This window comes from Rhinopithecus bieti, unplaced genomic scaffold (assembly GCF_001698545.2).
Source record: "Rhinopithecus bieti isolate Rb0 unplaced genomic scaffold, ASM169854v2 scaffold_26546, whole genome shotgun sequence".
Taxonomy (NCBI): Eukaryota; Metazoa; Chordata; class Mammalia; order Primates; family Cercopithecidae; genus Rhinopithecus; species Rhinopithecus bieti.
The window spans coordinates 1,171,677-1,199,473 of NW_016812367.1; the positions used below are offsets into that span (position 1 = coordinate 1,171,677).

General features: G+C 55.7%; 3 protein-coding genes across 6 annotated transcripts in view; 2 read left to right on the forward strand and 1 right to left on the reverse strand.

Moving 5' to 3' along the window:
- Positions 1 to 6,337, forward strand: part of F12 (coagulation factor XII) — an 8,101-nt gene extending 1,764 nt beyond the window's left edge. Inside the window, exons 3-14 of the mRNA XM_017896059.1 lie at positions 2,435 to 2,534; positions 2,691 to 2,761; positions 3,063 to 3,173; positions 3,309 to 3,440; positions 3,580 to 3,684; positions 3,830 to 3,995; positions 4,081 to 4,298; positions 4,403 to 4,634; positions 4,874 to 5,010; positions 5,094 to 5,237; positions 5,780 to 5,928; positions 6,019 to 6,337. Coding sequence (XP_017751548.1) covers positions 2,435 to 2,534; positions 2,691 to 2,761; positions 3,063 to 3,173; positions 3,309 to 3,440; positions 3,580 to 3,684; positions 3,830 to 3,995; positions 4,081 to 4,298; positions 4,403 to 4,634; positions 4,874 to 5,010; positions 5,094 to 5,237; positions 5,780 to 5,928; positions 6,019 to 6,186 — 1,733 coding nt within the window. The 3' untranslated portion in view covers positions 6,187 to 6,337. The remainder of the gene's footprint in view (positions 1 to 2,434; positions 2,535 to 2,690; positions 2,762 to 3,062; positions 3,174 to 3,308; positions 3,441 to 3,579; positions 3,685 to 3,829; positions 3,996 to 4,080; positions 4,299 to 4,402; positions 4,635 to 4,873; positions 5,011 to 5,093; positions 5,238 to 5,779; positions 5,929 to 6,018) is intronic.
- Positions 6,338 to 7,510: 1,173 nt separating this feature from the next.
- Positions 7,511 to 8,305, forward strand: PFN3 (profilin 3). Its single transcript, XM_017896060.1, has one exon. It carries the CDS (start codon positions 7,749 to 7,751, stop codon positions 8,247 to 8,249), a length of 501 nt encoding a protein of 166 aa, XP_017751549.1. The 5' UTR covers positions 7,511 to 7,748; the 3' UTR covers positions 8,250 to 8,305.
- Positions 8,306 to 9,558: 1,253 nt separating this feature from the next.
- Positions 9,559 to 23,998, reverse strand: SLC34A1 (solute carrier family 34 member 1). 4 transcript variants are annotated; one of them, XM_017896056.1, is made up of 13 exons: positions 23,890 to 23,968; positions 22,595 to 22,750; positions 22,307 to 22,456; positions 22,094 to 22,222; positions 21,877 to 22,020; positions 20,572 to 20,683; positions 20,256 to 20,451; positions 20,073 to 20,168; positions 14,397 to 14,466; positions 13,968 to 14,135; positions 11,556 to 11,672; positions 11,331 to 11,455; positions 9,559 to 10,623 (listed from the first exon to the last, which is right to left on the reverse strand). In XM_017896056.1, exons 2-13 carry the CDS (start codon positions 22,701 to 22,703, stop codon positions 10,120 to 10,122), a joined length of 1,920 nt encoding a protein of 639 aa, XP_017751545.1. In that variant the 5' UTR covers positions 22,704 to 22,750; positions 23,890 to 23,968; the 3' UTR covers positions 9,559 to 10,119. The 4 variants fall into 4 exon arrangements, with proteins under 4 accessions (XP_017751545.1, XP_017751546.1, XP_017751547.1 ...); XM_017896055.1 differs by having other exon boundaries at positions 10,120 to 10,623; positions 22,595 to 22,724; positions 23,890 to 23,998; XM_017896057.1 differs by lacking the exon at positions 22,595 to 22,750 and having other exon boundaries at positions 9,569 to 10,623; positions 23,890 to 23,963.
- Positions 23,999 to 27,797: the final 3,799 nt, after the last annotated feature.

Consider the following 27,797-nt stretch of genomic DNA (forward strand, 5'->3'; position numbering starts at 1 on the left):
TTATTAAACTACCTTTTAGATGAGGGGTACCTGCCATTTCCCCCTTCCTCAAGCCCTGCCATAGCTCCTCATTGCTTTCATTCTTCCAGATGCTAAATTACCTAGAGGCCAGGCATGGTGGCTCATGCCTGTAATCCCAGCACTTTGGGAGGCCAAGGCGGGTGGATCACGAGGTCAGGAGTTCGAGACCAGTCTGGCCAACATGATGAAACGCTGTCTCTACTAAAAGTACAAAAATTAGCCAGGCATGGTGGCATGCGTCTGTAGTCCCAGCTACTTGGGAGGCTGAGGCAGGAGAATTGCTTGAACCCGGGAGGTGAAGGTTGCAGTGAATGAAGATCACACCATTGCACTCCAGGTTGGGCAAACAGAGCAAGACTCTGTCAAAGTGCTGGGCAACAGAGCAAGACACCGTCTCAAAAAAAAAAAAAAAATTTACCTAGAGCATGCCACATAGCAGGGCCTGTGAACCACATGGACCCTAACCTGGTGGGCCTGACTTGGTGGGGTTGAGTCCCTAAACATGGCATTGAGGCCCAGCACATTCCAACCCTGGACTCCCTCAGCCTCCTCTCTTCACCCCACAACCGAAAGTTTCTCCTCCCTCTTGCCTTACCCAACCTTGGTGCCCTATCCTTGCCTAATGCCCTGCCTAGTGTCCCCCCCTCCTCTCTGTCTGTCCATCCCATTTGCATCTTTTTTTCTTTTTTTTTTGAAACTGAGTCTCGCTCTGTTCCCTAGGCTGGAGTGCAATGGCGCCATCTTGACTCATTGCAACCTCCACCTTCTGGGTTCAAGCAGTTTTCTGCCTCAGCCTCCCGAGTAGCTGGGATTACAGGAACCCACCTTCATGCTGAGCTAATTTTTGTATTTTTTAGTAGAGACGGGGTTTCACCATGTTGGCCAGGCTGGTCTCAAACTCCTGCCCTCAGGTGATGCACCCACCTCAGCCTCCCAAAGTGTTGGGATTACAGGCGTGAGCCACCGCACCCAGCCCCCATTTGCATCTTAAAGGTTCATCTCAGATCCATTTCTATTTACTGTCCTGGTTCTGGTTTGGTACTTTGGCAAGTGCACTTTGCCTTTAACAAAATAGTGGCAGAAGCTTATTAAGCAGGTACTATGTGGCAGACACTGCTCAGCATTTCACGGCATTATCTCATGAAGCCTCACGACAGTTCCTCTGAAGAAGACACAGGCAATTCTCGTTATTCGCGGTGGTTATGTTCTGTAAAATCACAGTGAACACTGAACTGGCAAACAGTATTAGGTTCCTGTGAGCTTCTGGTCACAACATTTTCATCAACCAACAGTATATAATCTCGTTTTATGTGTGATTCTGTTTAAAGACGTTTTATTTAATATATGTGTTGCTGATTCATCAATGCTAAGCTGATGGCACTATAGCTCACACCTGAATGAAGTGTGTCTAACACACGCTTTCTCCCTGAGGTAGCCTTCTTGTGCTTAGGAACTATACAACTCTTGAGCAGGAGGCTCAGGGGCCATTTCCAAAAGCAAAATCCCCAGCAAAAGCACAAAGTGTGAAAAACATTGCGCTAAGTAGATTGAAAAGGACACTCGTTCAATACGACAGCTGAAACAAGAAGCAGCAGCGTGACGCCTTGTTGAACCTTAACTGGGAGTGTGCAAATTTTTTACTGCTCTGTGCATGTCCACAATGGCCATGAAAGCATTTCAAGTATTGACTTGGGAGTTACAAATAAAATTTAGCAAGTAGGCACGTTCTCAAATACAGAACCAGAAAATAATGAGGATCAACTGTAGCATTATTACTGCCATTTTTCAGATAAGGAAACCAAGGCTCAGAGTGGTTAACAGTGACTTCAACGTTCAACAAGTATTATTAAGTGCCTGCTTTGTGGCAAGTGCTCTTCCTGGCCTTGGGACTGCAGACTTACCCAAGGTCACACAGCTAGCAGGTGGTGGAGTCAGGAGTCTACTCCAGCTATCTGAGTCCTGAACCCAACCTTTTTTTTTTTTTTTTTGAGACAGAGTCTCTCTGTCACCCAGGCTGAAGTGCAGTGGCGTGATCTCAGCTCACTGCAAGCTCCGCCTCCTGGGTTCACGCCATTCTCTTGCCTCAGCCTCCCGAGTAGCTAGGACTACAGGTACCCACCACCATGCCTGGCTAATTTTTTTGTATTTTTAGTAGAGACGGGGTTTCACCGGGTTAGCCAGGATGGTCTCAATCTCCTGACCTCATGATCTGCCTGCCTCGGCCTCCCAAAGTGCTGGGATTACAGGCTTGAGCCACCGCGCCCAGCTCTGAACCCAATTTTTAAAGCAGAAAGTGTTTTCAATGCACAGCGGCCTTTTTGAGGGTCTGTCCTTTTCCCAACCAGACCCTGAGGGGCAGTGCCTGCGCAGTTGAGTACAGGGGAAGTCCTCAGCGAGTGTGTTGTCCTTGCAGTTCTCACTGTCACCGGGGAGCCCTGCCACTTCCCCTTCCAGTACCACCGGCGGCTGTACCACAAATGTACCCACAAGGGCCGGCCAGGCTCTCAGCCTTGGTAAGACTACGCAGAGGAGTTGGAGCAGAGGCCTGGGAGACATGCGCCCTGGCTGTCCTTCTGTCCAAGGAACTCTGCTCGGAGAGAGGGGGCTGTGAGAGGGGAGGGTGGGCCAGGCCCCTGGGCAGAGCAGGGAAGTCTTGTCTCTTTCTACAGGTGTGCTACCACCCCTAACTTTGATGAGGACCAGCGATGGGGATACTGTGTGGAGCCCAAGAAAGTGAAAGGTGCTACACATAGCCTCTGGGGTGGCCCGGGGCTCTCTCCTCCCGCCTCATTACTCTCCTGGTATCACCAAACCCCACACACCTGGGATTCTGGGCCCAGCCCCTTCTCTCCCTCCACAATACCCTTTGGAAGTCCAGAGGGAGAGTTCTGGGAAGGAGTGGTCCCATTTTGCAGGTGGGTAAACTAAGCCTTGGAAACTTGAGTAGCAAGGTCACAAGGCAAGTAGATTCAAGTAGGGCCTTGGCCCCCAACTGTCTGACTCAGCTCCCTGCTCTTCCTCCCACCGTGTCCATCTCTCAGACCACTGCAGTAAACACAGCCCCTGCCAGAAAGGAGGGACCTGTGTGAACACGCTGAGTGGCACCCACTGTCTCTGTCCACAACACCTCACTGGGAACCACTGCCAGAGAGGTGAGATGCTGAGGACCCGGGCGGGGGTGCTGGGGGACAGGGGCAACCCTGGGCCTGCAGAAGAGGTCGCTGGATACCAGGAGACTTGGCATGGTCCTCGACTCTCCTGAGACCACTGTCCCTCTTTGTCCCCAGAGAAGTGCTTTGAGCCTCAGCTTCTCCGGTTTTTCCACGAGAATGAGATATGGTATAGATCTGAGCAAGCAGCTGTGGCCAGATGCCAGTGCAAGGGTCCTGATGCCCACTGCCAGCGGCTGGCCAGCCAAGGTGAGCAGATGGTTGGGAACGGGCCAGGGAGGAGCGTCAGGAAGACAGGCTGGCAGGAGGCCGGGTGGTGTGCCGGGAAGGAGAGTTCTCTGGGGGGGTCTTTAGGCCCAGGGGTGGCTCACTGCGTCCCCTCCCCAAGCCTGCCGCACCAACCCGTGCCTCCATGGGGGTCGCTGCCTAGAGGTGGAGGGCCACCGCCTGTGCCACTGCCCGGTGGGCTACACCGGACCCTTCTGCGACTTGGGTGAGTGAGGGTCTAGAGGAAGCAGAAGGCCAGCCCCCAGGTGGGACGGGCTTGCCAGGAAGGAGGAGGGAGAGTGCAGAAAGCCGATGAGAGGGCGGCAGGAGAGCCCAGCCCTGGCTGCCCAGGGAGCCCCCTCTCTCCTCAGACACCAAGGCGAGCTGCTATGATGGCCGCGGGCTCAGCTACCGCGGCCTGGCCAGGACCACGCTCTCGGGTGCGCTCTGTCAGCCGTGGACCTCGGAGGCCACCTACCGGAACGTGACTGCCGAGCAAGCGCGGAACTGGGGACTGGGCGGCCACACCTACTGCCGGTGCGCCGCGTGGGGCTGGGTGACCCCTCCGCCCGAGGGCCCCGGGCTCCCGGCGCTCTAACGGCGCCCCCTCGTGTGGCTACAGGAACCCGGACAACGACATCCGCCCGTGGTGCTTCGTGCTGATCGGCGACAGGCTAAGCTGGGAGTACTGCGACCTGGCACAGTGCCAGACCCCAACCCAGGCGGCGCCTCCGACCCCGGTGTCCCCTGGGCTTCATGTTCCACTCATGCCCCCGCAGCCGGCACCGCCGAAGCTTCAGCCCACGACCCGGACCCCGCCTCAGTCCCAGACCCCGGGAGGTTAGGAAGCAGGGGGAAGAAGGAGCCGAGAGGGCTCTGGGCGGCGAGCTAGATTCCGGCGGCCGGCGGCGGGCTCCGCGCCCTCAGCCCCGGCTCCTCCACAGCGTTGCCGGCGAAGCGGGAGCAGCCGCCTCGCCTGACCAGGAACGGCTCAGTGAGCTGCGGGCAGCGGCTCCGCAAGAGTCTGTCTTCGATGACCCGCGTCGTTGGCGGGCTGGTGGCGCTACGTGGGGCGCACCCCTACATCGCCGCGCTGTACTGGGGCCACAGTTTCTGCGCCGGCAGCCTCATCGCCCCCTGCTGGGTGCTGACGGCCGCTCACTGCCTGCAGGACCGGCGAGTACCCGCCCGCCCAGGGCCGCCCCAGGGACCGCGGCTCCTCCGTCTCCCAGCGCGGCTTCCACGCTGCACCCGAACCCGTGCCCTACCTTCTCCCGCCCCACCCTTCTTTCCACGCCCCTCCAGAGCTCCGGGGGAGGAATCCGGAACACGAGATGGGGTTCGGGAGCAGGGGGCTTCCCCAGAACGCTTGTGGCCAGGTTTGAGCGTTCTGCCTCTCCCCTATCCGCCCGCAGGCCCGCACCCGAGGATCTGACGGTAGTACTCGGCCAGGAACGCCATAACCACAGCTGTGAGCAGTGCCAGACGCTGGCCGTGCGCTCCTACCGCTTGCACGAGGCCTTCTCGCCCGTCAGCTACCAGCACGACCTGGGTGCGTGGGGGCACCCCGCGGGGACGGGAAGAAAGGGTGGGCCCCCGACATCCCGGCCTCACGCTCCTCTCCGCCCGTGTTAGCTCTGTTGCGCCTTCAGGAGGATGCGGACGGCAGCTGCGCGCTCTTGTCGCCTTACGTTCAGCCAGTGTGCCTGCCAAGCGGCGCCGCGCGACCCTCCGAGTCCGCGCTCTGCCAGGTGGCTGGCTGGGGCCACCAGTTCGAGGGTAGGCACAACTGCTACGGGCAGGGTAGGAGAGGAGGCCTTTGATCACTGGGTTAGGCGGGAGAAGCCTGCGACTGTGTTATCATTCCGGGTGCCTACAGAATGGGTGGCGCTGACCTGGTGGGTTGTGAGAATGTGTAGGGCCACCCAGGGCCTAGGATTCACTGCTGGGATCCCCCAAATCTCCTGGGGATACAGGGATAATAGAACTTGCTCTTGGTTTCCTCTGGGCGCCGGGCTTCTAAGGCCAACCATGACGCTGACCCCGCGCTTCGGGCTAGTGTGGGAGCCAGGTTCTGCGACTCTGGATTGGTGGTGGGGGTGGGGTTTCCGTTTCCGCCCCGCCCATTCAAATCCTGGCTCTTCCCTGGACCTCAGCTTCCTTGCCTATGAAATTGAATTAATGGCATCTCCTCCCCCTCGGGCTTGCTGCAAGAGAGGAAGGGCATGAGTGGGTTTAGAAGCGCCTGGCGCAGCGCTGTCCATCGTCCGGGCGGCGAGCGTTGTCAGATGGGGTGTGAAGAAAGCGCTCTGTGTTCGCAGGGGCGGAGGAATATTCCAGCTTCCTGCAGGAGGCGCAGGTACCCTTCCTCTCCCTGGAGCGCTGCTCAGCACCGGACGTGCACGGAGCCTCCATCCTCCCCGGCATGCTCTGCGCAGGGTTCCTCGAGGGTGGCACCGATGCATGCCAGGTGAGCCCTTAGCTCGATTGGCGTCCTTCCCCGAGGCCGTCAGGCACAAATCCCAGGTCCACAGCACTGAGCTGCGTGTTTCCGACCCAGGGTGATTCCGGAGGCCCGCTGGTGTGTGAGGACCAAGCCGCAGAGCGCCGACTCACCCTGCAAGGCGTCATCAGCTGGGGATCGGGCTGTGGTGACCGCAACAAGCCAGGCGTCTACACCGATGTGGCCTACTACCTGGGCTGGATCCGGGAGCACACCGCTTCCTGATTGCTCAGGGACTCATCTTTCCCTCCTCGGTGATTCCGCAGTGGGAGACTGGCTGGGGCATGGAAGGCAAGATTGTGTCCCATTCCCCCAGTGCGGCCAGCTCCGCGCCAGAATGGCACAGGAACTCAATAAAGTGCTTTGAAAATGCTGACAGGGAAAGCTCTTTTCTTCATGGGTCCCGCCGGGAAATGCCAAGACAGAAAAGCGATTCACAGCTTCTCCACAGCTCTCAGAGAACAAGGTCTATGAGATCTTAACGTGCAAAATCTAGATGCCGGTCCAGCTAATGTTTTACTGAGCCTAGGATACTGTGTACCAAGCCCTGTGCAAGAAGAAGCTGCATGTTATTCCTTATGAGAAACTCACTAACATTTTGTTTACAGAGCAATAATTCTCAGACCATACACTAAGATCACTTGGGGAGTTTTTGAGCCAATCTATGCCCAAGTTCCACCTCAGACCAATTAAATCAGTATGTCTAGGGATGGGGCATGGGTAGTGGTATATTTTTAAAACTCCCCAGATAATTCCATGTGCAGCCAAGGTTGAGAATCATGGTTAGAAACACTTAGCATTGGCCAGGCGCGGTGGCTCACGCCTGTAATCCTAGCACTTTGAGAAGCCAAGGCAGGCGGATTGCTCAGGCGTTCAAGACCAGCCTGGGCAACACGATGAAACCTCATCTCTACTAAAATACAAAAAATTAGCTGGCACGGCGGCGTGCGCCTGTAGTCCCAGCTACTCAGGAGGCTGAGGCAGGAGAATCACTTGAACCGGTGGGAGAGGGAGGGGGAGGGGGAGTTAGCATTGACTGTGGTGTGGAGCCTAAGGACTGGGTGACATATCATTGTCCCCACCCCAACACGCACTAGGGTAGTGGGTCTCAGAGTCCCTTGGCTAGCAGTACCATCACCAGGGAACTTGTTACGCATAGCAAATTTACACATAGCAAAGCTACACTTTACACTGCTGAACAGAAAGTCTGGGGTGGGGCCCAGCAATCTGTTTAACAGCCTTGCAGGGGATTCTGATGTTCTCTCATGCTTGAGAACCACAATCTGGGGGTTGAATGGTTACAAGTGGAGGTCTGGCTGTCCAGACACAGCATCCTTTTGTTCACAAAACCAGCTTTTTAAAATTAAAAAAAGATTGGCCAGATGCGGTGGTTCACGCCCGTAATCTCATCACTTTGAGAGGCTGAAGCGGGAGGATTGTTTGAGCTCAAGAGTTCCTGATCCGCCTGGGCAACATAGTGAGACCTCATCTCAAAAAAAAATTTTTTTAATTAAATGTTTTTTTTCTTTTTTAGAGACGGGGCCTCGCTCTGTGGCCCAGGCCGGAGTGCAGCGACACGATCCTATAATCTTGCTAATGAGTTTAAGCGATCTGTCCGCCTCGGCCACCCAAAGCGATGGGATTACAGGAACGAGCCACAGCGCTCTGCCAAACCCTTTTTACAGGATAACCTTAGAACTGCCCCTGCACTACACGCCCACGCCCCACGTGCCCCAGCCTGGGTGGTCCCTCCGGGACGGCGCCTTGTGTGACGTCACAGCCCCAGCATGCGACGCAGCGCCGCAGGCCTTCCCCGCGTAGCGCCTCTACATTGCTCCGAGAGGCACGAGGCTGCGGGGCGCACTCGGAGCGCGATGGGCGACTGGAAGGTCTACATCAGTGCAGTGTTGCGGGACCAGCGCATCGACGACGTGGCCATCGTGGGCCATGCGGATAACAGCTGCGTGTGGGCTTCGCGGCCCGGGGGCCTGCTGGCGGCCATCTCGCCGCAGGAGGTGGGCGTGCTCACGGGGCCCGACCGTTGCACCTTCCTGCAGGCTGGCCTGAGCGTGGGTGGCCGCCGCTGCTGCGTCATCCGCGACCACCTGCTGGCCGAGGGCGACGGCGTGCTGGACGCACGCACCAAGGGGCTGGACGCGCGCGCCGTGTGCGTGGGCCACGCGCCGCGCGCGCTCCTGGTGCTCATGGGCCGACGCGGCGTCCATGGGGGCATCCTCAACAAGACGGTGCACGAACTCATACGCGGGCTGCGCATGCAGGGCGCCTAGCCGGGCAGCCAGGCCGCCCACTGGTGGCGCGGACCAAATAAACTGTGACCTGGGCGCGGCTGGCTCCTTCTCCACTTGCGCGGTGGGAGGACTTGTAAATAAGGACACTGGTCTTTGCAAGACAGTTACCTGGCGGAGATGGGATTTTGAGTCTAGAGGCTGCCAGGCTCTTGTGCCCTCCGCCCTGCTCTCCCATGGACGCCTTGCAGAGTCTCCTGGCCTGACTGCTGCTCCTTGGCGCCTTCCCAGGGTCCTAGGCACCCCGCAGCTGAGGAAGAGTCCAAGGGTGGGGCTTCTCAAAGTCTGTTTCAGCCTTAGCGTCCTTTCTCGCAGATATTCCCACACATTAGGCAGGACAAGTAAAAGGAGCCTCTTCCCCATCCCGCGAACACCTCTCCCCATCAGAGTGTGAGGCTAGAGGCCAGTTTGCTCCTCCCCCCTCCACTCATACCTTATGTACTAGCAAGGTGTGTGAGTGGGTGACGGGACGGGCCTGGTGGCTTGTAAAGCAGTTCTGGGGTTCACAGCCCTCTGCATCTCTGCCCACATTCCTCCAAGGGGGTCCCACTGAAAGGGCACATGTCCAAGACCATCACAAGTGGGTCTGAGACCTTACATCCTGCCTTCCCCAGGTCTTCGAAAAGGCCCCGGAGGAGTCCCTGGACTAGAGGGAGGAACTCTGGCATCCCTACCCCGGAGTCTCTGTAGGCCTCAGTTTCAGGGTGACCTAGCGGGGAGGGGGAATTGAAAAGCTTGGGTGAGTTTGTGGCCTGGTTTACTGCCCAAAGATAGTGGACAAAAGTGGGAGGAAGGGTGTCTGGTCCCTGCCCTCCATGTGCTGGGGCCCAGGGCACGGCCTCTCTTGCCCACCACCCGCCTTCCCGTCCCCTCCCCCAGCGGCCCTGATGGCAGACCCCACCTGTCACTCATTCTGGAGCCCTGATCTTACCCCAGCAAGGAGTGATGTGTGGCTGAGGTGGGTGAATTTAGAGGGCAGAGGGAGACCAGAGGAAGTTCAGCCAGGTGGGGGTCAGGGGTTGGGGGTGCAGAATCCTCCTTACTCTTGCCTTGGGGGTGGCCCCAGACCTAGGAGGGGCTTCCAGGGAGTTTGAGTTGTGGATTGGACTCTCAGGTAGGGCCAGACAGATGGTTGGGGTGTGAGCCTGCAGGGCTGGTTTCTCTGGAACTGCACCTGACCCGGACAGGGCAGGCTGCTCTTGCAGCCAGTCTTTGAGGGGAGATGGTGCTGCTGAACCCCATGGCTTGGTCTTCCCTTTCACCATTGGTGGAGAGCAAAAAGACTTCCGAATGCCTAAGGAGAGTTTTGATTCCTTTTGTTTTTTTTTTTCCATCAGGCAAGTGTTGGGAAGGGAATTGTAGTGGTGCTGAAGACCTGGGTGAGGATGAGGTGATGGTATCTTGGAGGAAGGAAGGTGACAGGGAGGTGTGCAAATTCAGTGAGGCAGGCACCAACATCTATGCACAAACAGCTGCACAGTCATATACTCAGACCCACCCTCACTCCTGTCTATCCTAGTCATGTGTACACGTGCAGAGGACCTGAAATCATACCAGATATCCTGCAACCTGCACACAGCCTCCCACAGGTATGTCTGTGTATACGTGCATGGGCTGGCACACCTGTACACAAATACAAGCTTCTACACATGACAGGTGCACATGCAGACTCACCCCCACACGTGCATGCACACTGACACTGTCACACAAGCCCAGACCTTTGCAGAGCTACAGAAGGAGAGACTGGCACCCAGGGTGGCACAGACACATGCACACACATATACACACCCTCCCTCCCCTGCCTTTCCACCCCAGGCCTTCCCCATTCCAGGCTGTAGTCTGGGCCCACCACCTAGAGGCGGGTGGCATTGTGGTGAGCAGGCAGTGCAAGGTGGGGAGAGGGCGTGGAAGGGGGTAACTCCTCCAGGAAGACCCTGGGGGGTAGCGGGGGTGAGCGGGGCTCAGGCCTGGCACAGCATAGGGTGGCACGGGTGATGAGGCGGTCCAGAGGCTTCAGGGAGTGCATCCAGCGAGGCAGGAAGTCCCATGTCTGTAACCACTTGGGCAAGTGCCCGGGACTCCGACTCTGCAGGACATTGATGAGCACCACGAAGGCCAGCAGGGCCCCAAAGGGCGTGCCCACACCTACCATGACCTGCCAGCCTGCCATGGAGATGCCAAACACCAGTGAGGGCAGCAGCAGGAAGCAGACAAGGAGATAGAGGACGGTGAACCAGCGGTACTTAGCCGTGCGTTTCCCCAGCGCCTTGGCCATGCGGATGGGCAGGCGTGTGCAGGGCACTGGGTACCACAGAAGGATCCCCGAGATGTTGAAGAAGAAGTGACAGAGGGCAATCTACAGGGGATGAGGCAGAGGGGCTGAGGTGGGCACTGGCTCCCAGGTCCTGGGTGAGGCCAGCAGGGGTAGATGATAGGAACTCCAATCTGGTCTGGGCAGCAGGAAAGTTTCCACTTAGGGGTGATGTGTCCCCCGCCCCCAGATCACCCCGGGGCGGCTGTGCTGGTTATGCAAATATTGAAATACTTCTAGACCAGTTGGTAAACAACTACTGCCCTGAGCTCCCCACATTTTCCCCACTGACCCCTCACACAGGAATCCCCCAGCAGATGCTGCCAAAATCCAGCAGCTAAAGGATTGATGTCAGTTTCTGGACCCTCCCTCAGTCAGTGCCTTGGCTTGTCAGTTACTCCTTTGCTCCTAGAATAATTCCCCTTTGCCACTTGCGGCCCTGACCCCCCGCAATGGATTCCTCAAACTGCGCCGGGCGCCCTCTTATAGTGCCTCTTCCTCTTCCTTATGGGCAAATCCGATTCACTGCTATTTATTGGTATTAATTATGAGCAGTGTCTCCCTATGAGATGCTAAGGTCTCAAGGGTGGTATTGGGTCTACTTTGTCCATAATGGTTTCATTGAGCATAGTAGGTGGCCCTTAGTAGGCAGTCAAAATATTAGTTGCATGTCGTCACACCTTTGTCGGGCCCCACACCCTATACGCAAGCAACTCCATCCTGCCCCAGGCGAGGCTACACTCCCAGCGCACCTGGAAAGCGCTGAACAGCTTCTCCCTGGGGCTGGCCAGGGCAGCCAGGATGGCCGTGGTGGTGGTGCCGATGTTGGAACCCAGTGTGAGTGGGTAGGCCCTCTCAATGCTGATCACATCGAGGCCTGGGGGCAGAGGGAAAGGAAGTAGGTTCCCCAGCGTCTCCTTCAGCCCTTTCGCTGCCAGCCCTGGCCCACCCCACTCCACCTCTACATGGGCACTCACCGATGAGTGGGGTGATGGCCGAGGTGAACACAGAACTGCTCTGGACCACGAAGGTCATGCCGGCGCCCACCACCATGGCAAAGTAGCCTGTTACCCAGGTGAAGGGGGCAGGGAAGTCTGCAAGGAAACCGCATCCCAGCAGGTTGGGGTCAGAGCAGGGACACGGGGAGAGCAGACCTCCGTGGGGGCACTGGGAGAGAGGACCTCCATGGGGGTTTGCTCCTACTGCAGTGGCTTCCACTTGGCCTCTTTGCTCCTGGATTAAAGGCCTTTCTCAGCCTGGCTCTGTCAGGCGACTGTGCCTTTGCTGGGGCTGTTCCCTCTGCTGGGAATATCCTACTCAGCATCTGAATATTCATCCTCAGACTCAGCATGGATGTCACTTCCTCTGGAAAGCCTTCCCTGACCCCCCTGCTCTGGAGCAGACTTTTTCTCCCTTCTCTGAACTCCCACAGCCCCATGATACCCCTTATTCTCGTATTTGTCATTCGGCCCCTCCCAGTGCATGAAGTTTAAAATGAAAACCAAGCCTGGGCAAGGTGGCTCACACCTGTAATCCCAGCACTTTGGGATGCTGAGTTGGGTGGATCACTCGAGACTGGGAGTTTGAGACGAGCCTGACCAACATAGTGAGAGCCCATCTCTATTTTTAAAAAAAGTTATGATTAATAGGAAGAGTCTGGGCATGGTGGCTCACACTTGTAATCCCAGCACTTTGGGAGGCCAAGGTGGGAGGCTTGGTATTCAAGACCAGCCTAGCCAACATGGCAAAACCCTATCTCTACTAAAAATACAAAAATTAGCCGAGTGTGGTGGTGCACACCTGTAATCCCAGTTTACTCAGGAGGCTGAAGTGGGAGGATCACTTGAACCTGGGAGGCAGAGGTTGCAGTGAGCTGAGATTGCGCCACTGCACTCCAGCCTGGGTGACAAAGCAAGACTCTGTCTCAAAAAACAAAAAAGAGAAAATGAAAATCAAATGGCATTGCTCCCTTGCCCCAAGTCTTCTGAGTGCTCATGTTACCCTCATTAAAGTCCAGGCTCTGAGCAGAGCCTGGAGACCCCATGCTCTGGACCCTTCCCTGCCACGTCACTGACCCCACTCAGCCAATCCCCTTGCTCACCCTGCTCCTGCCAGCTGCTGGCCACCCTTCTGTGCCACGGACCTGCCATGCTGGTTCCTGCCTCTGAGCCTTTGCACATACTATTCCTCCACCCAGAGTGCTCTTCATCTGCACCGTGGCTACTTGTGTCTGTTCAAATGCCAGCTGCACTGAGTGGCCTCAAACTGTGCATTGGAAGCCATCTCTTCCACACCCTACTGCATTGCCATTTTTGCTATGTCCTTGGCAGGTACCTCTCTCTGAATGTATCCCCCTAATTCATTTTCCTTTCTTTATTTTCTTTTCTATTTTTTAAAATTTATTTTTGAACTCTGTTGCACAGGCTGGAGTGCAGTGGTGCCATCATAGCTCACTGCAGCCTCAACCTGCTAGGCTCAAGCGATTCTCCCATTCAGCCTTCTGAGCACCTGGGACTATAGGAGCACACCACCATGCCCAGCTAATTTTAAATTTTTTTGTAAAGACAAAGTCTCAGCCGGGCATGGTGGTTCATGCCTGTAATCCTAGTATTTTGAGAGACTGAGGCAGGTGGATCATCTGAGGTCAGGAGTTCCAGACCAGCCTGGCCAACATGGTGAAACCCTGTCTTGACTAAAAATACAAAAAAATTAGCTGTGTGTTGTGGCAGGCACCTGTAATCCTAGCTACTCGAGAGGCTGAAGCAGAATCACTTGAACCCGGAAGGCGGAGGTTGCAGTGAGCCAAGATCATGCCATTGCACTCCAGCCTGGGCAATAAGAATGAAACTGTCTCAAACAAACAAACAAACAAACAAAATCTCACTATGTTGCCCAAGTTGGTCTTGAACTCCTGGCTCAAGTGATTCTGCTGTTTCAGCTGCCCAAAGTGCTGCATTTACAGGTGTGAGCCACTTGCCAATCTCACGTATTTTTCATTGGTTGCCTTCCCCTGCTGGGCTGTGAGCCCCTCAGGGCAGGACCCATCTCTATTTGTCTCACCTGTGTATACCTGGCACTACACCTCCCTTGTCACACAGTGGGGGTGTAAGAACTCTTTGTTGATTGAATCAAACAATAGTCCAATCAACTCTTCGTTGATTGAATCAAACAAGCATCTCCACCTGCTAAAATGGAACCACAGCCAGAGGCAGCCACAGGTCTCCAGCTGTCAGCACCTCAGTGGCATCAGAAACCACCTTCTTTGTTTACATCAGGAAACCGAGGCTCAGAGATGGTAGGGTTTACCCAGATCAAGGCAGTCACAGGACTTAGCAGGATCTGGAAAGGCCCATCCTGCGGCCCTGCCCAGTCAACTGCTCGCAGCTCACCAGTATTGATGACCTTCTGGATGACCTTGGCCACTTGGCCCTTGAGCAGAGAGTTGAGCATCTTGACGAGGAGGATGAGGCAGGTGCACAGCAGCACCAGGGATCCTGCCAGCAGGATGAGCCCCACAGCCAGGTCCGGTAGGCTGGTGTCCACAAAGATGTGGTTGCCTGCAGGAGGTGGAGCTCCTGACAGCTGATCCCACACCTGGCTCCCAGGTCCCCACCTTTGCCACCTGGTTGGACTCTGAGCCTAAGGCCCCACCTCAGGCTTCTTGAGCCTTAACACCGGAGCTAGACCCAGGCTCAGGAGATGGGCTGGTTGACAGCTGTCCTTCCTGGGGCTGGACACGATAGTGGCTGGTGCAGGATTGCCCTGCCACTGCTAGGCTCTGCCCCTGCCATTCTGGACACCATGTTTCAGGCACTTACATTTCTGCATGGTGGCATTTCCAAGGGTCTGGCTGGAGTTGGCCTCTGCTCTCGACATGGAGGTGGGAGCCTACATTAAGAGGAGGGTGACTTAGTGAATTAGGAAAACATAGCCTGAGGTTGGAGCCGAGATGGGGGTTAGGGAAGAATGGGGAAGATGGAGATGGGCCTCCTGCTCTGTGACCATGCATGGGTCTCTTGCCCTCACTGAGCCTGTCTCTTCCACTGAGGACATGTAGATGAAAGTAGCTGCCACACAAGAATCTGGCCCTCTGTGTGTTCTGCCCTGTCACTCCACTGGCCCAGCTCTCCCCAGGGCCACATCTGTGGCTTCCTGTCTTTCTTTTCCTCCCTCTCTCAGTGGCATTGGGTGCTGCTGAACATGTTCCTCTTTGTCTGAAAACTCCCCCTTCCTCATCTTTTATTACCAATCCCTTTATTGGTGCCCCTTCCCCAGCATCCTGGCTCCTTCCTCTCCTCCAAGACACCCTTAGCCCAAGCTCCATTCTCCTCTAGATCAATTCCTTATTCTCAGGGGATGTAGGGGGACAGAGGGCCCAGCCCACACATCTCTTCTGTCACCTACTGTCAGTGAAATAAAGGGGCTCCCCAGGGAGGCTGTACAATTCAGAGGGCCACAGGGCTGGGCAGGTAACCTAAGTGAGCAGCTCGGGCTATGTATGGAAGAGGTGGGGAGAGTTTCTGGTGGGCCTATAGAGTCAGCAGTTACTCAGCTCCTGGTCACTGTCACCATCCAGGGACGCAGTCTGGCATGGCTAAATTGCCCAATTTCTATGAGAGAAGCCACAACTCTGAAGTTCTAGATAAAATCTCCCAATCTGTGCCAGGTCCAGTGTCGCTCATGGCTGTAATCCCAGCACTTTGGAGGCTGAGGTGAGAGGATTACTCAAGGCCAGAAGTGGGAGGCCAGCTTGGGCAACATAGCAAGACCCTGTCACTACAAAGAAAATTAGGGCATGGTGGTATATACCTGTAGTCCTAGCTACTCAGGAGGTTGAAGCAGGAGGATCTCTTGAGCCCAAGTGTTCGAGGCTGGAATGAGCTCTGATCACGCCCCTGCACTCCAGCTTGAGTGACAGAGCAAGATCTTATCTCAAAAAAACAAAACAAAACAAACCACAAAACAAAACAAACCCCAAAAGCAACAAACTCCCAATCTGTAAATATTGGCAACCACGTAGAGTTATCTTTTACAATTCAAAGCAGGTCAGCAGAAGCAGGCCAGCCTGGCCTGTGGACAACTAATTTTTAGCCTTGTTGGGCTAATAAGTTATTTATTTATTTATTTAGAGACAGAGTTTTTGTTCTGTTGCCCAGTCTAGAGTGCAGTGGCACAATCTCAGCTCACTGCAACCTCCGCCTCCTGGGTTCAAACGATTCTCCCGCCTCCACCTCCTGAGTAGCTAGGGTTAACAGGCACCTGCCACCACGCCTGGCAAATTTTTTGTATTTGTAGTAGAGACGGGGTTTCGCCATGTTGGCCGGGCTGGTCTCAAACTCTTGACCTCAGGTGATTCACCCACCTCAGCCTCCCAAAGTGCTGGGATTACAGGTATGAGCCACTGCGCTGGCCAAGGTAAGAAATTTTATGGCATCTGGTGTAACATCCGGGTTTATTTTAGCAGGATGTGCTCCCTTGAATGGGGCAATGTCTCTTGTGTTCTCCCAGTTCGCCACATCAGGGCCTTGCGGACCCATCAAGACTGGGCATGAATGGCAGGCCAAGAAGCCTGGAAAAAATAGGTTGTGATGGGCTAGATGGGAAAACCAGGCTGGAAAAGCGATGGTAACTGCTGCGAGGGTAAGGGAGAGAGAGAGCCAGGTGTTTGCTGTTAGGCAGATCTAAGTTCAAATCCTGCTTCTTATACCAACCACCCTGGGTAAGCCATGCCACCTCTCAGAGCCCGTTTTCTGTAAAGCAGGGTAAGAGAAGAGCTGCTGTGAAGGTTACAGGGGGAAATGTGTTTAAAGCGCTCATCAAGGGGCTTGGTTCATGGTGAGCCTTCGGTAAACTGTCTTCCTATATGGAGTGGCCCTCTCCCTCCCTGGGCCCGTTGAGGATCACATGGTGGGGAGGCTGTGTGTGTGACTGACTTCCTAGGTCAGGACCAGTGACCCGTGCCGACGAACCTGAGAACCCTGGCCCTGTTGGGGAGGAATCTGCTTGGACTTTCCTGGAAGTACCCAGCCTGGAGGCTGAGGGAGCAGACAACCCCTTGAATGAGTGGGTGCCTGGTCAACCTGTGCCCCACTGACCTAACCTGGGCTGGGCCCAGAGGTCTCTGTGGGGAGGACTGTGGGGTCCTGGGGAGGCTGGAGGAGAATGGGGAACTTTACTGGGGTCCTAACTTAGGGCTGGCAGGGGCAGCAGCAGGGCCAAGCCCTCTGGGTTTTTAGAACCTTGACCTTCTTGCCTGGGGCTGTGTGGCCCTGGCTGGGAGGCCAGAGACCCTAGAGTATAAGAGAGGAAGGTAAAGGTGGCAGGAGGGACAAAGCCAGGCGGAGAGGGAACTGCCGGGAGGGAGCAGGCCCTGGGGCTTCCTTGTGGGGTAGAGGGAGAAGATGGAAACTCCAGCTTAGATAAAAGAGCTGGGAGGCCCAGGATCTGGGGGCATCTTCCCAAGATGTGCCCATCCCTGCCTGGGCCTGGGGTCGGGTAGGAGAGGCCAGAGGGGCCTGAAGCAGGTGGTGGGCTCTGTGGGAATAGCAGAGTTGGCCTGTGGACAGCCCTGGGTCCATACCCCAGCTGAGCTGTTCCCAGCTGTGTGACACTGGAGCAAACACTTAGCCTCTCTGGGCCTCAGTTTCCTCCTCTGCAGCCTGAAGTCCATAATGCTGCCCACCTTTTCCCAGGGGCTAGTTGGCAGCATTATGGAAGAGGGAGTTGGGATTTAAGTGCCTACAGGGACACCCTAAATTAAAGAGACCCCTTCTGGGAACTGAAGGAGGTGATGAAGCTCGCAGAAGACTGTCAGGATGTGGGCCTGCGCAGTAGTTTCCCCCACAGAAGAAGGGGCGCTCTAGGGCCTTTGTTCTTCTGGAAGCAGAGGGAGAGCACTGTGCCAGCAGCACCATCTGGTGGCGAAAAGGAGAACTCCTCCTTAGAGTAACACCCGCTACCTCCGGGGTGGTCTCCACGTGGCTGTGGTCACCTGGTGGCCTTCAGGCCTGATGGGCAGCATGGGAAACAGACATATATAGTAGAATGTCAGACCAGTGAGTGGGAGAGGCAATGAGATAGAGAGTCAGGATTCCACCAGGATTTGTATCCTACAAGCCACTGGACTTCTCTGGGGCTCAGTTTTCCTCATCTGTGAAATGGGGGATGTGATAATCCCTGCCTCCCAGGTTGCAAGTCCTCAAAAGATGCTTGTTTAATCCAGGCAGGTATAGTTGATAATCCACAGTGTGACCACGTAAGAAGGTGATTCCCAGGACAATGTCAGGGTCCCGGGAGACTCAGGGTCTGAACACTACAACTGCCACTGCTTCTTCTTTCCCCATCTGGAAGGCCTTGGACTTGCCTCCTCTCCCGGGTGCGTAGCTTCCCTGGCGACTAGTTCAGGTTCAGCGTGGTGGAAGTTGGAGTCAATGGGAACAGGTTGGAAGGAAGCACAGGGAGACTCTGCGGCCAAAGGACAAACCCAAGTCTTTGGGCAGGAGGAGCCAGGAGGCACTTCATACTTCGCAAGACCAAGCACATCCATTGCTGTGTGAGTCACGCTCCTTCGGCGGGGTCCCAGAAAGAGGGTGAATGTGAGAGCTTGGGTCCCACCCACCAACTACTCTCCAAGCTGAGGAAATCAGACCCTGCCCTGCAGAAAGCGTTGAAGGAAAGCATTTCCTGGTAGAGTGAGGAAGAGAAACCAGCTGGACAAGTGGCAGCTGCAGCCGTAGAGAAAGGCCCAAGGGCGGCCTCCACAGAGTGAACCTGGGTGAGGATGACTTCAGGTGAGGATGTGGAGGCTGCGGGTTGAGACCTGCCCGAAGCTGCAGCAGGTGACTGGCAGAGAGCTCAGAGGGAGCGAGGATCAGAGCTGTTTTCCATGGCTTGCTCTGTGTGAAGATCAAAGTGTGTGATTTCTCTCCCTTCCAGATTTTGCTATGAAGTAGAGAGGCTTGTGGTGATTCAGAGAGCACTGAGAGTGCTCACAGAGCGCGTGAGAAGGTGGTTGATGTATTAAAGAGGTCACGAAGTTAGCGTAAAAGCTGCCCGCTGGGGCTTTTCTATGTAAGGCTGCTTTGAACACTCAGAGGCTGAGCCGGAGCAACTTCAGACGCAAAGGAGCATCGCAGGGCGAGCCCGATGAGTGTTTTCTGTTCACACCAGGATGAAGGTCCAGTCACAAGGAGTGGCAAGTGGAAGGGTGAGGGGGGAGGACTTGTGCTTGTGCTGTGGCTTTGGGTTTCCTCATATCTCATTGTAAATGGAGTTATGTCTCGTATGCACGCATCAAGGAGAAGCAAATATGGTGCATTGTGGTTTGGATGAAGTGTCTTCCTTTTTTTTTTGACAGAGAGTCTCGCTCTGTCACCCAGGCTGGAGTGCAGTGGCGCAATCTCGGCTCACTGCAAACTCCACCTCCCGGGTTCACGCCATTCTGCCTCAGCCTCCTGAGTAGCCGGGACTACAGGAGCCCGCCACCACACCCGGCTACTTTTTTGTTTTGTTTTGTTTTTCAGTAGAGACGGGGTTTCACCTTGTTAGCCAGGATGGTCTCGATCTCCTGACCTCGTGATCTGCCCGCTTCGGACTCCCAAAGTGCTGGGATTACAGGCGTGAACCACTGTACCCAGCCGAGCATCTTCCTTTTTATGGCTGAGTAAGGAAGTGTGCTAATCGCCTGCTTCCTTGTCAGCCTGGCATAATGGGTGGTCCATGAGTGTCCACTTGATTCTAACAGATCTTCCCAGCATTAGAAGCAGCAGAAACAGTGCAGAAGGACGAGGGACTCCTGCCTGTGGCAGTCTCCAGGAGAAGGGATCCCCGATGCCAGCACAAGTGGCTGTTAGATCTCCAAGGAGGTCTCTGTGCAGCCCACCTTCCTGTTCACCCTACTTTCCTGGGTATCCTTATAGGACACGCCTCATCCTCCCATTACCTGGGTCCCAAAACACGGCCCAGCTGAGTCACTAACTCCTCTGGGGTGCTCAGGCCCTGACATGGTAGTACAAGCTCTGGCATGTTTCTTAGTCTCTCTGAACCTGTGTCTCTACCTGTGAAACCTAAGGGTTGCACTAGATGAGTGGTTCTCAAACTTGAGCACGGAGCACACCCAGAGGAACTGCTGAAGTATAGGCCACTGGCCCCACTCCCGGGGGTTTCCAGATTCAGTAGGTCTAGGGAAGGGCAGGGTGATTTGCATCTCTAATAGGTTCCTACATGGTACCCAAGATGCCGGCCTGGGACCACACTTCAAGAACCACTGGGCTAGATCAGTTACATAATAACTCTGATTGGTGATATCTGCCTAAGGCAATGTGTGAAGTTGGGAGGAATTAGCAATGTTTACTGTAAGCACAGTAGAAGGGCCACATATTTGCCCTCTCCTGGCTAAATGATCTTCAAGGTCTATCTGGGGCATTTTGAACAGACAGTGAAACCAACAGCTTGAAGAGGGAGTCCTCTTACCTGGGGCTAGGCCTGGGACTTACCTCTAAGGAGTCTGGGTGGCACCAGATCCGGATGAGACTGTGGTTCCTCAGGGACTCATCACCAGTGGCAATGCTGGTTATCACGGACTTGTCCAGCTGTGGGCAAGATGTGGGCAGGGGGAGTGAAGGAGGCTGGGTCCCTTGCTACCCCCACCCTCACCCCATGCCAGGCCCTGCTGTCACCTGGATGATGAGCTTCGTGAAGGGCTCTGTGATGAACTTGAGTAGGTCAGGAGTGTCACGGCCACCATGGATGTTGAAGGAGGCCACCACAAGTCGAGTGACGTGGTGCAGGTAGCCGGTGGCAGCCTCCAGGGGCAGCAGGACCAGCACTGACAGCCAGTTAAAGCAGTCATGCACCGTGGCCCCCGCGAAGGCCCTGGGCAGGGAGGCCACATTGCAAGGCAGGCTGGAGCCAGAGCACGGTCACGCCCGGGGTTCCTGGCATCTGGGGCTGTCCTCCCCCAGGCACAAGCCCCCCAACCCCAGCCCCCCTCACCGCCGGAAGTGAGTCCTGTCCCCCGCCTGCATCAGGGCCACGATGGTGTTGGTGACAGAGGTGCCGATGTTGGAGCCCATGATGACGGGGATGGCAGAGCTTACCTCCAGCACTGGTAGAAGAGAAGACGTCCTAACGAATTTGACGGTCACCCAGCTCCTGCCCCACGGCCCCACCACAACTCTTGTCAGGTGTCCACCCATGTCCCAGTCCCCAGTGGATGCTCCTGCCATGCTGCTGAGTCTGCCTAGCCTTAGTGTCACAGGTGCATGTGGCACGGGCCGTGCATTTACAGGTGTGTGCATTCATCCATGTGAGTAGATGTACATGCGCTGCTCATGGTGTATGGATGTGAACGTGTGTGCATGTGAGGCCTTCATTATGAGGGCTCGTGGGCTCATGTCCTATGTGCAAATAGAGATTTGTGCTTGTGTGTGCACACATGTCCCCAAGCGTGATGGTTAGTTTTTTTTTTTTTTTTTTTGAGGAGGAGTCTCGCTCTGTCGCCCAGGCTGGAGTGCAGTGGCGCGATCTCGGCTCACTGCAAGCTTTGCCTCCCAGGTTCACTCCATTCTCCTGCCTCAGCTTCCCAAGTAGCTGGGACCACAGGCATCTGCCATCATGTCTGGTTTTTTTTTTTTTTTTTTTTTTTTTTTGTATTTTTAGTAGAGACGGGGTTTCACCGCGTTAGCCACAATGGTCTTGATCTCCTGACCTTGTGATCCACCCGCCTCAGCCTCCCAAAGTGCTGGGATTACAGGCATTAGCCACCGCACCCGACCAGTGGTGGTTAGTTTTATGTGTCAACTTAGCTAGGCTGTGGTACCCAGTTATTCAAACCAACACTAGCCTGGGTGTTCTGTAAGGCGTTTTGTAGATGCAATTCACATCTACAGTCAGCTAACTTTAAGAAAAGGAGATTATCCTTGGTAACCTGGGTCAGCCTCACCCAATAGGACGAAAGGCCTCGAGCAGAACTGAGGCTTCCCTGAGGAAGGAGAAACCCTGCCCTGTCTGGACTACAGTATCAGCGCCCACCTGAGAGTTCCCACCTGCCCTTCCAATGCCCTGGCCTACGGATTCCCGACTTGCCCAGACACCCCACCATCGGGGAAGCTAGTTTCTTGCCATAAATCATCTGGGTCACACACAGCTACAGTTTGGGCTCCTCTCATGTCCCTGGCTGATATGGGAGTCAGGCTGAATGGAGGCCAGCCTTCCTGGGGTCATGCTCCCCATTTGCCACCCTTCCCAGCTCCTGGGGTGCCCCTCCAGGCTCTTCCCCACCGTGGTGGGCCAACTCACAGCCAGAGGAGACCATGCTGACGATGATGGACGTAGAGGTGCTGGAGCTCTGCACCAGCACGGTCACCAGGATCCCCACCACCAGCCCGGCCACCGGGTTGGACAGGATGGCATTATCCTTGAAGATGTCACCGGCCACCTTCCCTGGGGAGCACGAGCCGATGTTGTCCAAGGCCCTTCAGGAACCCCTCCCAGGTCTCTTCCACTTGGGCCCTACCTCCAGCCAGCTGGAAGGCTGAGCTGAGCACGTCCAGGGAGCAGATGAAGAGGTAGAGGAAGGTGAGCATCAGCGGCACCTTGAGCAGCATGGCGCCAGCCTGGCGCAGCTTGGAGACCAGCCTGGGCTCTGGACGGGGGAAGCCATGAGCATAGTGGGCAGAGGCCAGGGCAGGGACTGCTGCTGCCCCTGCTGCCCCCAGCCCAGGCCCACCTGGCTTCTGCTCCTCCTCCAGGACCAGCTTGGCAGGCAGTGGTTCATGGCGCTCCAGGATCTCCCCACAGGGGCAAGTGTGCTCAGCGAGGGCCACAGGGCCTAGGCTGGGGAAGGCATAGGCAGAGGTCCCCGGGATCCTGTGTAGGACTAGGGAGGGAGCCTGGTCAGGAGCTCCCAGAGGCCCCAAAGCGGGGATGCAGGGAGGGACAGGTGGGGGAAGTGGCCTCACCAGGGATGTGGTCAATCGTGGGCAAAGCGGGTCCAGGGTGTGGGAGCAGCACTCACCCTGAGGGCTGGGCACGTAGGCAAAGGTCGTCCCTCGCATCACATGCCCCCCACGGACTGGGAGTGGGGAGACAGCAGGGGACCCCAGCCTCTCTCCATAGGACAGCATCCTGGGCACCCACTGTGAGGTCTGCAGGTCAGTGGGTCGCAGCAATGCTGCATGACAATGGCTGTGTCCGGGACACTCACTCCCACACACCCTCACCTGCACAAACCCCCATGGCGCGTGATTCCAAACACACACCCAGCAAAGTACACCCTCGATCCTCACCACACACACCCCGCTGAGACTCACATGCAGACTTACATGTGCACATCTGTGCTGGGCACCTGCATGTGAGTCTCAGAGGGGTGTGTGTGGTGGTGGTGAGGTGTTCATTCATTCGCCCATTCACTCATTCAGAGAGTATTACGGAGCTCTAGCCCAGGCTCTGAAGCAGAGGCTGGGATATAGTGTTGATGAAAGACACTGAGAACTGAGGACACCCAGCCTGTGTGGGGCTGGAGGGGGCCAGGGAATATGTGGTGTTGGCAGTGGCTGCAGGTATGGGCTGGGGCTGGGCCGGGCTTCAGTTTTGCCCACCTGGAGAGCAGGGAGGAGCTGCAATCACCTCCCTTCTCATGGGGTCAGCTGGGCACACATGGAGGTCCCCTGGTCCGGATCCTGAGTTCCTGGGTTCCCCTCACAATGAACTCCTTTCCCCATCCACCCCCTCAAGGGGCAATAAACAAACACTGACAGGCTTGCTTCAGCCCCCTGCTTGTCCCTGCACTGCCCCAGGAGTCTCGGCTATTGGGGTGGAGCCACCCTGATCTGCCTCAGCACTCCCCGCATTGTCCCAGCGTCCTTGGCTGTTGTGGTGGGGGTGTGAAGAGCTGAATTCAAGCCCTGAAGGAGCAAGAGTCCTTTTTTTTTTTTTGAGACAGACTTTCACTCTTGCTGCCCAGGCTGGAGTGCACTGGCGCAATCTCAGCTCACTGCAACCTCCGCCTCCTGGGTTCAAGCGATTGTCCTGCCTCAGCCTCCCAAGTAGCTGGGATTACAGGTGCCCGCCACCATGCCCAGCTAATTTTTTGTTTTTTTGGTGCAAACTCGACCTCAGGTGATCTGCCCACTTGGCCTCCCAAAGTGCTGGGATTACAGGTGTGAGCCACTGCGCCTGGCTGGACTGACATGTTATAGGGGCCGCCGTGGGGGTGGGCACAGATAGGACAGAGATGAAGTGGCTGGGGTGCTGGGCTGTTTCCTACTCAGAGCTGCCGGTGGGGGTGGGATGTGAGGGTCCTGGGCTCACCTTGGGGTTCTGTGTTTCAGCTTCTGCTCAGCAGCTCAAGGAAGCCTCCAGGGCCCGAAGGAGAACTGGGACCCTCCTCTTTATACCCTCGTGTCCAAGGGCAAAGTCCCTGGAACTCTAGCTGCCCTCCCTCTGTTCCCCAATTAACCTCACCCCCGAGATTCCTCCCAGTTAATTGCTAATCGTCAGCTCTGCATGGGGAATCTGTGGTCAGGCTCTCTGCGTCAACCACGACCCAGACACATCCCCCGCCCGCAGGCAGAGAACCTGAGGCCACTCAGCACCTTGTTCCCAGGGTCCCCTCATTCCTGGCCTGACAGGACTCCCCAGGGAGTGACCCAAACATCCTATGGCCTTCGGAGGTTGCAGTGAGCCAAGATCGTGCCACTGCACTCCAGCCTGGGTGACAGAGTGAGACTGTCTCAGAAAAACCAAACAAAACAAAAACATCCTACGGCCTTGCCAAGCGTCAGGGCGTCTGTGAGTCTCCCAGGGGGAGCTCGGAGGAGAGGGAGTGTGAGATGAGGACCTACGCTGGAGAGGCTGGAGGACGTTGAATCGTGCCAGATCTCTAATGCCCGACCCTGGGTGCAGGATGTGAGTCTGAGTCGATGTGGAGCTGCCCTCCAGACTGGGAAGGGCCTGATCTGCCTTTTAGAATGACCCCAGTGGGGTGGAGCCCGGACACGTGGAAGAGAGCTTGGAAGCGGAGAGGCCAGTTAAGAGGCTGATGAAATGGTCCAGGCAAGAGACGATGAGGCCTGAACTAAGATGGGAACAGAGGGGCTGGGGAGGGCCGGTGCATCCCAGGGACACCTGGCCAGTAGGATTGGTGATGGGGAGGGAGAGAGGGAAAGGAAACAGATGGGAGTCCCGTCTCTGGATCTTTGGCTAGGGCTGGGTTCACACCCAGGTAGGAGGGTGTCACCGAGTCAGGGAAATGCAATCATTTCTCAGTTCTTATGTCAGAATCTCTGGGTTCTTGGGCTTGAAGGTTAATGTCATGTTGAGTGTCTCCACCTATGAGCAAACTGACACCCCCACAGCGGGCCCAGAGATCCCGGCCCACGTGGCCTGTTTCTCTCCTCTCCCCCGCACAGCTCAGACCCTTGGCAGGAGCGGCTGAATCCAAGGTGCTCCTGGTGAACTGGGGGTGTTTCTCCTTTTAATAAGGTTGTGCTTTTTGGTATGTTTGAAGTTTGCCTTCCCCGCTGTCACAGAGCTCTGGGTTCAGTGGGGGAGGCAGTTAGCTATTGATCAAATCCATCAAGAGATGTAACTCCAAACTGCTGCGGATTTACGCAGCCACCACTTCCAAAAATTTATTTTGGGGTTACAGCCCTAGTGAAAGTGAGAAAATGCTGGATCTGACCAGAGCTGCTGTTGGGACTCACAAGAGCAGCCGAGAAGGCAGCTCCATTCCAGCACTAAAGCATCTCTTCCCAGCCTCTCTGCCATTTCAGCACCTCCCTGCCTACTGCCTGCCTCGTCCCTGGTCAGTGACAGAGTCTGTGTGTCCTCCTGGGTGGTGATTCCCACCTTGTCTGTGCACCTGGGCTCTGGCCATGGCCTCCCCAGACCTTTTCTGGGCTGAGAGCCTGCCTGGTTGGGGGTGTCTCGCGTTGAGAAAAGGTACCCAGCGGGAGGAACTGTTTTGGAGGGAAGGTGCCAAGCTCCGTCTGCTCAGGCTGTCTGAGCGGCTTCTGGCACGAGCAGTTGGCTCTGCAAGCCAGAAGCACACACTGTGCTTCTCACCCCAAACCTGGGCCTCCTCCTTCTTCCTGATCTTGGTGAGCAGCACACCGTCCGTCCATCTGGGTCGGGCACCAAGCAGACATCCTTGCTGTTTCCTTCCCCTCCACTTCCTCGTTTCCAACCCATTCCTCAATTCTCCCAATTTTATTGTTCCAGGAGCTCCCTGATCCTTTTGCTGTTAGGCCTCTCTGTGGCCACCTCCCTGGACTGGGCCTGTCATCTCCCCTGGGTCACTGCAGTGGCCTCCCAAGCGCTCTGTCCATTTCTGCCCTTGCTGCCACTGATCCGTGCTCCAAAACAGCAGACAGTAATCTTTTCTAAATGCCAAGCTAGGCCGGGCGTGGTGGCTCACTCCTGTAATCCCAGCACTTTGGGAGGTCGAGGTGGGTGGGTCACCTGAGGTCAGGAATTTGAGACCAGCCTGGCCAACATGGTGAAACCCCATGTCTACTAAAAATATAAAAAATTAGCCAGGCGTGGTGGTGGGCACCTGTAATCTCAGTTACTCGGGAGGCTGAGGCAGGAGAATCACACGAACTCAGAAGGCGGAGGTTGCAGTGAGCCGAGATCGCATCATTGCACTCCAGCCTGGGCAACAAGAGCACAACTCTGTCTCAAAAATAAAAAAAAAAAAAAAAAGAAAGAAAGAAAAACCAAGCTAAGCATGTCGCCTCCTCTCCCTTTTAAAACCTGCCCCTGCTAACCACTTAGCATAAAGCCCAGGATCCTACAGTAGCCTAGAAGGACCAGGGTGACATGACTTCCTACCTGCTTTGCCAGCCTCAGACCGTGCCTGAGAACCTGTACCCCAGAGAGGACATGTACAGGAGGAGAGAAGGGGCCAGGGCCAAGCCCAGAGGCGCACCTACATTTTTTTGAGATGGAGTCTTGCTCTGTCGCCCAGGCTAGAGTGCAGTGGTGCAATCTTGGCTTACTTAAACCTCTGCCTCCCAGGTTCAAGCAATTCTCCTGGCTCAGCCTCCTGAGTAGCTGGGACTATAGGCACCCGCCACCATGCCCGGCTAATTTTTGTATTTTTGGTAGAGATGGGGTTCACCATGTTGGCCAGGATGGTCTCGATCTCCTGACCTTGTGAGCCACCCACCTCAGCCTCCCAACATGCTGGGATTACAGGAGTGAGCCACGGCACCTGGCAGGCACCTATATTTAAGGGAGACTGAGAGGAGCAGCCAGGGACCAGGAGGAAGCCACCTCAGGAGCCAGGTTGGACCACATTTTGAGAGAGACACCCTGGTTGGCTGGGTCAAGTGCTGCTGACATGTCAGGTAATCTGAGAACAGAGAGGACTTAACAACCAGGGGCTATCAGCCACCTGGGAGGGCGTGTTAAGGGAGGAGTCAGCTTGCGATGGTGTGGGAAGGAGCGGGAGGCGGGGAGCAGAGACAGCATGGCCAGCATGAACATGAGAAGCTGACATATATTGAATTTCATCACACCAATGAAAACCATTTCTCCAGGAGAGGCATAACTGCTGAACGGAGAGAGAGAACGATCCCAAGAACAAATGTGCACATCCAGGAACTGAGCAAGCTGTGGNACCAGGGGCTATCAGCCACCTGGGAGGGCGTGTTAAGGGAGGAGTCAGCTTGCGATGGTGTGGGAAGGAGCGGGAGGCGGGGAGCAGAGACAGCATGGCCAGCATGAACATGAGAAGCTGACATATATTGAATTTCATCACACCAATGAAAACCATTTCTCCAGGAGAGGCATAACTGCTGAACGGAGAGAGAGAACGATCCCAAGAACAAATGTGCACATCCAGGAACTGAGCAAGCTGTGGAGGCTGGCACAATCAGCCGTTTCTGCAATTCTTCAGAGCCATGTGCTCCTTAAATGCACAGTCACACAGCAGGGGTGCATCCCCTCTATATCTCAGGCCTGTAATCCCGCACTTGGAGGCTGAGGTGGGAGGATCACTTGAACCCAGGAGTCCAAGACCAGCCTAGGCAACATAGCAAGACCCTGCCTCTAAAAAAAATAAAATAAATTATTAGCCGGGTGTGGTGGCACACATCTGTAGCTGGGAAGGCTGAGGTGGGAGGATTGCTGAAATCTGGGAAGTCAAGGCTACAGTAGGCTGTGATTGCACCATTGCCCTCCAGCCTGGGTGACAGAGCAAGACGCTGTGTCAA